General features: G+C 31.6%; 1 protein-coding gene across 5 annotated transcripts in view; it reads left to right on the forward strand.

Moving 5' to 3' along the window:
- Window positions 1-12,217, forward strand: part of LOC125669579 (calcium-dependent protein kinase C-like) — a 105,877-nt gene extending 93,660 nt beyond the window's left edge. For 3 of the 5 annotated variants that reach the window (XM_048904181.2, XM_048904184.2, XM_048904185.2), the window contains one exon: window positions 3,689-6,780. In XM_048904181.2, coding sequence (XP_048760138.1) covers window positions 3,689-3,859 — 171 coding nt within the window. In that variant the 3' untranslated portion in view covers window positions 3,860-6,780. Of the gene's footprint in view, window positions 1-3,688; window positions 6,781-8,822 lie in introns of those variants that run through there. The other 2 variants (XM_048904183.2, XM_056163168.1) reach the window with 1 other exon arrangement.
- Window positions 12,218-13,145: the final 928 nt, after the last annotated feature.

The following is a 13,145-nucleotide window of genomic DNA, read 5'->3' on the forward strand; positions in this document are numbered from 1 at the left end:
GTGTCATGTGTTTGTGTGTGAAGATTCACATTCCACCAACTCCATGACCTAGCTATTTCGCAGCATTGTTAAAATTTTTGAAAAATATGTTTTCTGGTTTATTTTTTACTTTTTATTTGAATTTAGAATAATAAATAGTGCTTACCTATTTTTTATGTTAGAGTTTGTCCTTCTTGGGCTATTTCCCTTTACTATCATTCAAATATGGAAATCATTACCAAATATGGAGACAATTTAACATCAGGTGATTTTTGACTTGCAAGAGGTCAACAATATCTATATTTTATTTATTTGAAAGTATTGATATTTAAAAATGTTGCTGGAAAAAAATATATGATAAAATGTCTTTCTTTGGTTTGTTAAATTGGAGATAAAGGTCATAAACATTGCAGGAAAAAATATGCATAACCTGCTAACGTAGATTATAAGCATTTTTCTGCAGTATTTGTGATCGTAATCTCCTGTTTAACAAACCAAAGAAAGCATTTCATTATTTAATTGTAGTTCATTTATGTTAGAGATTTAATCAGACATATATTTGAATCCACTAGATGTTGAATTTTTAGTTTAAAAAGTTCAAATTTAATACCGTATAAATTTAGGGATTTTCCCATAAAAATGGTATATATATTTAGCGAGAGCTAATTTTAGCAACTTTATAACTTCAAGAAAGATAACTATTAACTACGATGTGAAATAAATTGTTAACAATATTCAATTTTAGCGATCACAACACCCTCGCTTATTATGCCAAAATTAAATCCTTGCTAAAAATTCTGCTTATATGCGGTACCATCTGGCTCATTGATAAGTACATAGAAACACCCCCAACCCACCAATATCGTCTACAATTTTGTAATTTTGCCCTATGATTATGTAAATAATTGAAATATAATTTGCAAAATTTGGAAGACTTTTATGCTCTGGATTGAAAATCCTTAATATTTATTGAACTGAAAGGTCAAGGTGAAAGCAAGTTTTTTGTTGTTGAGATAATGGTCATATGTTAAGAACCAAGGTCAAATTTGTCACCATTGGACTTGCTTCTGGATTTGAATCATGATGTTTCACCATCATACATTTCTCTGAATTCCCAAAGTTCCAAAACTCATCCAGTGTGTGTAGATTTATGTATTGTAATGAGAGGTGAAGGTGCTTCTGTCTTTAATGTTTTACCAGTTATCCAAAGATGTTTTATTATTTGATTGGTCAGGGGCTTTGTCTGTTTCAGTCTATGTACCAGTATGTGCATGTTGTTTTATGCGACTATATTATTCAGATTTTGTATCATTACTAAGGCGCAAACTGGGATTACTGTAAGTAAATGGTTCAGATATCAGATTGCAGATGTCCACATGTTAAATGTCACCATGATATCCTTGGATATCTTCACTTCATTCACCTGAAATCAGTAGTGGCACATCTTTCTTTACACTGTTTTACTGGTAGATTTTCATCATATGGACGAAAAAAAACCAACAAAAAACCACACAACAAAACAAAACACAAAAAAAAAACCCAACCACAAAAACCCCAGGTTTTAATTATTCAAACAGGAAAAGCTGAATTGGATAGTTTCTATGTTGGAATGGCTGGTTTAGACTGATGTGCAAAATACAATCACTTGGGTATAGAAAATCACACTATAATAAAGCAAGCAAATTTTCAATAAACATTGACAAGACAACTTGTTATGTGAAAGGAAGAGCATAGTTCAATAGGCTTTAGTCTGACTGGAGTAATAGCAGCCATTCTATTCACCCATAAGGGTGTGCTTGACAGTTTGTTGCTATTGAACTAATTGGCCAGGAAAGATGTATGGGGAAATGTGCACATATTAGTATGATAATCATTTAGCAGATTAGAGCAGTCACTTGCTTCCTGAAACCATGCTTTTTTAGCTCAAAACTTTCCATTGTCTGACGTAAATTTTCACATTTACATCTTCTTCTCCAGAACCACTTGGCCAATTTCAATCAAACTTGGTACACATCATCCATGGGTAAAGGGGATTCAAATTTGTTCAAATGAAGGGCCATGCCCCCTTCAAAGGGGAGATAATCATGAAAATGCAAAGATAGGGTGGCGTCATTTAAAAATCTTCCTCTGAAGAACCACTTGGCTAGAAAACGTTAGATTTACATGAAAGCTTCCTGACATAGTACCAATTCAAATTTTTTAATTTTTAAAAGTCTTCTCAAGAATCACTGGTTCAGACAAGTTCAAATTTACATGGCAGCTTCCTGACAGTGCAGATTCAAGTTTTTAAAAATCATGGCCCCCGTGGGTAGGTTGGGGCCACAATAGGGGATCAAAGTTTTGCATGCAAATATATAAAAATCTCTTTTAATATGAGCCAAGGTGACTCAGGTGAGCAATGTGGCCCGTGGGCCTCTTGTGTTATGCTCCCTAAAAAATTCAGGGGAGCATATAGTTGTTCTCATATCTGTTTGTCTGAGTCCTTTCATCAGAAATTGATACAATTGATCACAAATGTTCCTTGAGACCAGGGTTTTTGGGACCTAGGTCTTTCAAGGTCATTTTCGAAAGGTCACGGTCACTCAGAACAATATAAAAATTATTTTGACAGTTTTTGATATAAAAGTTCCTTATCACATAAGTATAACATGCAAATGACTTTCAGACAAAGGTCACTCAATATCATTTTGCAAATGTCAAGTCACTCAGAACATATGCCTTATATATGAAAAAAACAACTTCATTTCAATAATATTTCAACAGTTATTCATCATTGTGCAAATGACTTTTGGACAAAGATCACTCAAGGTCATTTTGTAAAGGTCAAGTCGCTCAGATGTGCCTCATGTATGGAGGGGAAAAAAATCAATTCAATAATTATTGATCATTGTGTGATTGACTTTTGGACAAAGGGTCACTCAAGGTCATTTTAAAAGGTCATGGTCATTTAGAGATATGCCTTATATATGAAAAAACCCCACCTCATTTCAACAGTTAGTGATCATTGTGCAAATGACATTTGGACAAAGGTCACTTCAAGTCATTTTTGAAAGGTCAAGGTCACTTAAAACATATGGCTTGTATATGAAAAAAAGTCTTTTAAAAACTTTTTCATATACATGCCTGCAATCACAAGTCTGAGCACTAGACATTTCCTTTAAAAGTAGAAACATCTCTTTATCAAGTCATTCATCATATGAAGTAGTTTATTGTTTACATGCACTTTGGGAGCATCCATCAGTTTTACTGATATTCTTGTTTTGTGTTGCCTGTGAAGCATAGTCACGACAACTGGGGATCATTTTATCAGTCGTCTGCTGGTCACACTGTAGTTGGCAGTTCTTAGATTGTGGGACATTTACAAATGGGAAAACCATGAAGTATAATATTGCCATACATGTGATTTTTGGAAGAAACAAAAGTCACATTAAAGCTGTGCATTTATATAACTTTACACAAGCATACTTATTGCATTTAAGTCTTTCAAGAAGCTTTAAAATAACAGGAACCTACAGGAAATATTAGGAGAGGAAATTATATGCATATAATAATATATAGAGAGAGATCGGATTGGGAATGGGTGGATGGTGCATTTTGTTATAGTTAATTTGCTGTTTAGAATTTTGATTTTGTTGTCATTCTATTATTATTTCTTGTGTTTTTGTTGTTTTTTTATGTATTCGTTTCTTTTTTTATTTGCTTTTTACAGAGTAGTCCACGAAAGGCTGAAAATTTTGACAAGATGTTCACTGCTGCAAAACTGAAAAACACGCCAACAGACAGTGTTGTTATAATGAACATAGACGAGAATGCATTCCGAGACTTTACTTACGTCAATCCTTTCTTTACTGATTTTGCTCGTACCCAAACGGTCTTATAATAGTTCACTAGAACTTTTACACACACAAAAATATTCCTTGTAATATATTGGGTATATGGGTGTTGGACATTTAGAACCTTTATGTTTGAAAATTGTTATTTTTCAAGATTCAAGATTTAAAAGATTGTCTATAGGAGAAAACATTTCATTAAAAAAAAAACTTTCTTATTATTAAGGAAATCATTTGAGATATGTTAGAAAATGAAATTTTCATATGAGATTTGTTATATATGTGCATATGCAATCAAACTGAAATTGTTTAAAATGTCCTGAGATGTGCAGGTTATGTGATTATGAGTATATATGTTTGTATGTAAACATGCACATTGTTGTTGTTTAGAGTTAACAAATATGACCTTGGTGTGTAGTGTACTTGGTTTTGTTCTTTTTTTTTCCTTCTTTTTTTTTTTTTTATATAGAATGAATGCTTATATATATTTATGTATATATCAAAGTTTAAACATAACAGTCTTTAAAAATTTTCAAACTATATCATTATGTCCACTGGAAACAAAAAGTATCCATGACTCTGCTAAATGATTGGTTTATCAATTGGTAAGTTTTTGTTGTACAGGTGCTTCAAAACCAATTCTATATATATATAGTACTTATACATTAAGTGACTATATGAGATATCTTCCCAAATTAGCATTACTGCTGTAAAATGTGACAGATCACATGTGACCTTACCAAAACTGTTGAGTTACTTGAATGATTCCTTACTCTAAAGTTGGGAACAATGATTTCCTTTACTTTCAATGCATGGAACCTGCTGCAAATTTTGTGTGTCTTGAAAAAAGAATATCAGAGCTCTTCTTAAGTTTTCTTAATGTAACGAAGGAATGCATTTTTTTTACATGTACATTTTGAACTGAAACTTAAAAAGTGCAAAAGATTTTTTTAGGATGAATTTTGTGCATTAGAAGAGAACAAAAATATGTATGCAAAGCATCTAGCATTTGATCAGTGTTAATGTACATGCATATTTATTTTTTCATGTTCTTGATCAGATTTCTGTCTAGATATAATCCGATTGTACATTTGACGTATGATAATTAACCCACACAATGTATTCCATGCAGTATAGCAGGAGCACTCTATTAATCAGTTCAAAGTATGGCTGTTTCTAGATGTTGTCTTTTGTTTTTTTTTTGTCTCATTTATTTAGCCAAGAAGAAACCTCATATTTTAAATTGATCTACATGTATGTGATTGGCAAGTAAAAAAGAACTAAGCCCTGATTGGAACTTTACCATTGTTCTACTCAGTAGCATTAATGAATGTGGAAAGTGATAGCCTTGCTGATCAGGTTATTTTGCAATTTGTTCATTGATATCATTGGTTTGAAATAAGTACAATGTGTCAGAATATGCATGTTTTTCTCTGTACATCATACATTGACTCAAGACTGAGCCCATGTTTCGTTACTGAGCCAGATGCATTTTATTCAGTCATTATGAAAAATGCTCAATACCTCTACTTCTTAGTATTTTCCTCTTGATATTCCACCATTTAGCATGAACAAGTGTCTTTTGAAAACAGTTTGTCATTTGAAATCATCTATCTGATTGAAATTTTTAAATCATTTGCATAGAATAGTAATTTCACATTAGTCTTTGTGCCATAGGCATTCCCAGCTTGATAAGAAAATCAAATTCATATCACCTGAGTGTACTCATTTACAACTTTTTTTTTTTTTGCATTTTGTGTATTTTGAAAGTCAGTATAGGGCTATTTTTTGTAATAATTGATGCTCTTTAAGATTGGAAATTTAAAAAAATTAAGTAGTGTATATATATGAACTGAAATTACTTTGTTCAGTTGTAAATTGTATCATCAGAAATTTGCGTATTGACAGCAGTTCTGTTTTCTATCTTAATTCAGCACTCATTAGGGGGGTAGGAATCAATTTTCTGCCAGTGGATGTGTCTGGTGTCCTTGAAAGAGGTTCTCTAGTATTATGGAAGAAGTATTACATGATTGAGCAAGTCTATTAAGTTATCATGGTGACAAGTGAGGAGAATAGATTGAAACTGTCTTGTAATGATTGAAAAAAAACTAATTTTTCCAACACTGTCACAGAGGAATTGTGACAAAAAAATTCTATCTATTTTCCCCCCAGAGGAATGACAGTATTTTAACCTAAACAAAATCTTTCTTTGAGAAATTTACATAATGTTCTTGTCTCCTGAATTAAGTTCAATCCCAGATAGCTAGTGTAAATGTAGTCGAGAGTTCGAGATTTTCAATGTTCACTTCAAAACTTGTGGAGTTCCTTTCTCTAAGAGCATTGCCGACTTAATAGGCATTGTACATTATGTAGACAGAGGTTTATTATTTATGAAAATAGATAGAAAATATGTAACCATCTGCAGGTATCTGTATATTTTGCATACTGCTGAACAGTGTTTGCCTATGAACAAGTATCAATGTCTATGAACTATTGATAATGGTGTATGTCATACTATTACAATACTACTACACCAACACTGGTATGTTGTAATTGTTTATACATTATGTGTACGGTATACAAGAGCATGTACTTGCACTTTGGGAAGGGTTTCTAGATTTTTGCCTATATATTTATCATTTTCGTAGCATTTTATAAATGACTGTCATATATATTGCAGTCTTCTTATAATCTTTATTTAACTTTATGACAAATCCCACCAAATTCTTATGCATAAATTGTATTTAATCAGTGACATGTGAAAACTGAGCTCTAAAGATTAAATGTATTTTTACCCAAAGGATTTTTTCTATTAGTCTTGTTTGTGCAATATCTAATTTTCTGTCACCTTTTTGTAAGAAATTGGATTTTTTTTCTTTAACAGATTACATTATTTCTATTGACTGTTAAAACTTGTTGTCTACGCCATTGTTTGTTGACCACTATTAAAGCAACCTTATGAAAACAAAAATGGATTTGTTCTTTTACTCACATTATAACTCATAAAAATTCGTGTATTGTATTTTAATATTTGGATGTCGTGGGAGTTCCAATGTTTGATTCAGTGGAGTGAAAAAGTAACATGTAAAGCCAATAGATCTTCTTTCAGATTATGAAATAAAAGAACATGTACATGTACACATTTCGGCTTCAGGAAATGAAAAACAGAAAAATGTAGAAACAATATTCTTATCTAAAGTAATTCCACCATCAAGTGACATCATAAGATTTTGCAAAATCAATGATATTCATAGATTTATGTATGATAGGAACTTATATTTTGTTGGAGTCTTTTCCAATAGTTATTGTAAAAAATCTTGTTCGATGTAAAATATTTCAAAAGTCTAGATTATATATGAATAATCAATTATATGTTTCAAAATATTGAATTCAAGGGCAATAACTCTGTTTTCATTGATATCTTTATCAAGTCCATTATGCGATAGATTTCCTTTATTTTTCACGGACATTTTGAATATTTTTGTAAAGTTTCATGAAATTGTTATGAATATTATTTTATAACCATAACCAGTTTTTTGTGAAATTTTTTATAATGCTGTTTAAGGAAAATTGCAATTTTTTTTCTGATGTTTTTACATGATACTGTTTATGTATGTCTAGCATCTAAAAAAGTACGATGACCTATATATATTTTAATTGATAATTTAATAGTTTTAACTCTATTAAATGGAAATAAATATACTTTCTATACTTTTATCAGTTAATAATGTGAGTATGGTATTATCTTAAAGAAAGATCTGTTTTTAGAAGGAATCTGTGACATGCTTTTTATTATTAGAATTAATCTTGAAGAAAGATATAAAACTTTTGTATGAAAGGGACAGATTTTCATCAGATGGAGAAGTGGAAGAAGATTTACTTTGTCAACAGTGATTGACTGTTCCATGTTTTTAAGATAATTTGTTTTTCAAATTGATATTTTTTTCCTCATCAATAGACTGATATTTTGTAGAAGAGCAACCTACTGCAATACAACTTGGAGATGCTGCTGTTTCATTACAGTTGTCACCCTTACTGCCCACCTTTAGAGGGGTCAATTTCTGGTTTTTGCATAATCACCCCTACAAAAAGTAGGGTGGCCATGTATAGTCCTTTGGAAAATTTTACAGCACTCACCTTTTATCAAGCAAATGTGTTAATGTGTTGTATCAATACTTGGATAACTCTATTCTTATATCAAAAGAAATACAGTGTATTCCATATATATATAGAACTATCTATTATATTGAAGTAAATATAAATCCCCAGTAACATTATTTATATAGTTCAACATCAGTTATATCGACCTTTGGATATACATGTAATGAACAATTGAGGTTGATCCCCAGAATTTCAATATATCCAGAGTAGACTGTATCGGTATTCCAATATGTGTGACATTGTAGGTCTCGTAAGTATCACAGATCTTACACACAGGACAACATTAAATGTATAGCATACTACAAAACATTGTAGGTCTCGTATCACAGATCTTACACACAAGATAACATTAAATGTATAGCATACTATGAAGCTTGTCGTCATGTCTGTATGATGATCTTATTTCTGTTGTATTTTCATGTTTCCAGTGATGTTGTGTCTTCCAGACATTCAGTAAATATTGTTACAGGGTCACTAAAGCTATCTATAATAGAATGTAACAGATATTGATGCAATATTTTCAAATTCACTGAACATTTGATAGGATTAGTTGAAAATATTTACTGTGAATAGATAGTGTGATTAACTGGGAGGAGATTCTATTTAGGAGAAAGTCTGGTCTTTGTCATAGATATATACATCAAATCTTGACATTGACCTTTACAACTTATAGATTTGTCTGTAGGGAGCAAAAGAGAGCTAATCTGTATGGAAATCAAATCTTTTGAAGTTCCATTATTTGTCCATGGCAATCATTGACTACATATATCACTGTGATCTGGCTGATAGGCGATTTGCATTGTGCCATTCCATGTTCATAATTCAATAAAGTGTGTTATTTTCAATTTACAGAAAAGCCGCAAAGATGTCAGCAATTTTGACAGAGAGTTTACCAGCGAGGCCCCGAAACTTACACCAACAGACAAACTATTCATCATGAACCTAGACCAGACTGAATTTGCAGGATTCTCTTTTGTCAACCCAGAGTTCATTGTTTCTGTTTAAAAATTTGTCTGCATTAAATGGCCACATGTCTATGAATCACCAAGTCAGTAAAATCTCTCTGTCCGAAAAGTGTTGCTCTGACAATTTTAAAATAGAATGGAAATAGAACTCAACACTTACTATTACTTGCACATCAGTAATCCCTAGAATAGCTGAAGTTTAAAGATAGTTAGTGAATTTTGTCAAAGGCACCATTATGCCATTAAGCTGGTCAATATGATGAAAAATTTGACCTATATTTTCATTGCACTCGAAGGCTAATATTTGAGAAGCTCTTTTCTGTTACATAATACTAATACAAGAGAAATGTCTGAAAGGCACAGTAAACCCTGTATATTGTGACACCATGGTAATTTGTACAGAAAAACAAAGTGATGCCTTGTCTGTAAAATTAAGTGAATATATATTATATTTATACACACAGTCAAACCTTGTTATCTGGAACTCAATGGAACCAAGAAAAAACTTCGAAATATCCGAGGATTTGAGATATCGGGAGTAAAATACTTAATGGAACATCAGGAGTAAAATACTTATGGAACAAGTGGTTGGGACTTCTCAATCACTTCGACATATCCATGGTATTCAAGATACCGAAGTTTAACTGTGTATATAGTATTTACAAAGTTTAAAGAACACACTTAAAAGATCCATTGTATCTAAAATTGGTAATGATCCATTGCATCTAAAATTGGTAATGATATGTAGGTGATTCAGGCCTGTTGACAGTTGTGGTTAATATTAGTAAGAACGATTTTTATCATTACATTTTTTGGTTGATATGTAGATATACTGTAGAGACCATTTCAACTATAGCTCTTGTTCTTTGCATCAATTCATCACTTTTTAAAGAATTTTTTTTGGGTTTTGTTTTTTTTTTGGTCACTTGATTTAGGGACCTATTCTGATTAGTGCCTGTCGGTCATACTGTATAACAGGTATTTTCTTTGGGTGGAAATTTCCGCGATCTGGTCACTAAAAGGTAGCAAATTATATTCTGCATTTCCAATTTCTGCGATTGCATTTTGCCTATATGTATCGATATATATTTTTTGCAATGGTAAATTTTAATGGACAATCGTAGAAAATACCCATTATACGGTCATTCATTGCTTGTTGTCCATTAGAATTTGAATGTAATGGTTTCAACTTATTCTCAGAAACTGCATGGCCAATCAATTTAAGAAAGTGTTGAGTAGCATCTTTGATTTGAGAGTAGGAAAAGTTGTGAATATCGTTGGGGGGGGGGGGGGGGGGGGGGGGGGGGGGGGGGGGGGGGGGGGGCTCCATCTAAACCTACAATTGTGCTTTAATGACTAGTTAAGAACAGCATTTAGAAATTAGAGATGTTTTCTCTTTATGATAAGTGGAATGTAAAGTTACACTCACTTCATTTTGTGCTGTAGAGACTTTGGGACTCAGAATAAATAACATCAAGGTCTCCTCCATCTTCAGTTGAACAAGTATATCAACACAACTTGCACAATGTTCTGTTATTAGCTGTCTTGTTGCAAGAATCCTGAGTAGATGGTGTGTCATGATGCTCAGTCTAAGTAATAAAGCATACTTCAAACATGTAATGACTGGGATTGTAAAAGTTGGGTATAAGCAATGATTTTGCAATGTGTGTATTGCAGATTTACTAAGCAGCATCAAAGTCTATTTAGAAAGCATATATACTAAGTCGGTTATTTCAATATACCTAGGTTTGGGAATGCCCTGTGGTGGATATTATAGTCTTGTTAGGAGAACTCTAGTTTTTACTGCAGTCCATTTTATTTTTGCTTGTTTTTTTCATTGTGGGACAAACTGAAATGAACAGTGAAGGGACTTTATCTTGACATTTATGCAGTGACTGAGGAGGGAAAAACCCAGTGAATTAAAAAAAACAGTGAAATTGGTTGTTTTTTTTGAAAATGCGAAAATATCCATGTTGCGTATAGTGGTTTGAATTGCATCAAAATGATATAATTGATGAAATAGAATAGTAAAGAGACTGCAAATAAGGATATCTTCCACATTATATTGTTGTTCAAAAAACGTTCTATTGAAATAGTTATTGGGAGATCTGCACCAGTAAGTGATGAAAAGTACGCCAAGCAATTTTGCAGTGAAAAACAGTGCTCATATTTAAATTATCATGTTAGTACATGTATTATTTTGTTCAATTTTTAACAAGGTGATGTACAATTTAAATGTCTCAAATTCAGTGCTTTCATGTAATTTACATCAAATAAATACTGTTATTAAGGTGGATCACTGCAACAAAATTTTATTTAATGGCTCATCAAAGCATCTCACATCGAGTATATGATTACATCATTGAAAGAGTGATACAAGCTCTCAATTTTTTAATAAATATTTTGGTTTTTTTCTCTCTCTTGGAGTAATAGAAAGGTGTTTGCAAATAAGATATTTTGAAGTCCAAATTTTGCTGTGATTTGATGCATGATATGAATATCTAATAAAACATGCTTAGATGACTTGGATAGACATTGTTATTTTTTAGTAAAAAAGAATTTATCAAAATTAGAAATGTTATTTGTTAATATTTTTAAATCCCAAAACATGTCAATTAGAAAAACTATATATAGAAAATATACTTTTTAAAGAAATTGTAATGAAATGCTCAAAATTTGTATATAATGCAAATTCAATTCTGATTAACCAAGCCTGATCAGTAATGGGTAACATTTTAATGAGATAACTACATTCTCTATAGTTGCAAAATGGCTTACAGATTAAAATAGCAATATTTCTGCATTTTTTTGGGGTCCTTTTATAAATCTCAATATTTATCAAAAATATGTTTGTCAAATATATTTGTCTCCATTTTCATGGTGTTTTGTTTTAAGGTTATAGCTGTATAATTAAAAAATATTGACAAGTAACACAAAAACCGCTATATTTTCATAGATATTTTTTTATTTTAAAATTAGAACGTCTACATGAATGAAAATTTCTTATTGGCAAACAAAACTCTTTCTGAAATAAGAAACACAAAAACTTCATATAAAATAATTGAGGGCTTGTATCACTCTCTTACTGTTGAGATTATACTTCATATGAGATCCTTTAACAAGTCATTAGTAAAATTTTGGTGTAGAAATGCACCTTTAGTTCAGTATGTAACACACGTACGTTTCTGTGTGCATTTTTGCAGTAATGTATGTTATTCAGTAGTGTAGAACTTTTAACATTTGTTAATGTTACTTGATTAAACACTGTAACCATGAATAATTCTTTGGTTTTACGCTTTTTTCTTTATAATGGTTGTATGGTATTTACTCTCGTTACACAAAAAGTATGTCGAGCAATCAACCTATCTCAAGAATTTGACACGTGTTGTGCACCCGACATAATATAGATTATATCATGCACTCAAGATATGATCTTGTTCACTTGACTTTATCTTGGGTGCTCAACATATTACCCAATGCTCTTTCAGAATGTTATCTTGTGAATTCAACTTGTTATCTCATGTGCTAGAGATTGTCTTGCTTGTTCACGACATATATGGAGCATTCAACATATTGTGCACACAAATATGTGCTAAAGATATTATCTCAAGTGTTTGACTTAAGGAGGTATATACCACATCATCATAATGGCTGACTTCCTTTTAAAACATGAAGGGGAAATATAAATATCGGCAATATTTATCTATTCCGTTTTGGATTTAATTACCTAATTAAGAGTAGGTCATTGTGACAACTGCTGCACTGTAGATCACAGGTTCGAGTCCAGCAGGGGTTTGAATTTTTTTTTATTACCTTATAATAAAACTGCATTTTTTGACTAAATAAAGTAAATTTGAAAGTTTCCAATTTCAAAATATTGTTGCACATATCCTTCACTTTTCATCGATATCAATTTTTTCTAGTGTAGTATTCCTCCTTAATTGAAGGCATGTCAACTTTTTAACTATAAAGAGAAATAGAGCTATGTTCCTACTATTTCCTGCAATATCTGATGCCCTACAGCTTTTGATTGCATATTGTCATAATTTTCATTACTTGGTACATTAAGGCATGATGTGGTCATTGCATTTCTTTTAAAGTTTGGTAATTGCTGTACTCTCTATTGTTTTATCCCCACATGTATGGAAGACCTAATAACATTGCAAATAATTGAAGATATCATTAAGTATTTGTGGATGTCAATAATTCA

This window comes from Ostrea edulis, chromosome 4 (assembly GCF_947568905.1).
Source record: "Ostrea edulis chromosome 4, xbOstEdul1.1, whole genome shotgun sequence".
In the NCBI taxonomy this organism is placed as follows: Eukaryota; Metazoa; Mollusca; class Bivalvia; order Ostreida; family Ostreidae; genus Ostrea; species Ostrea edulis.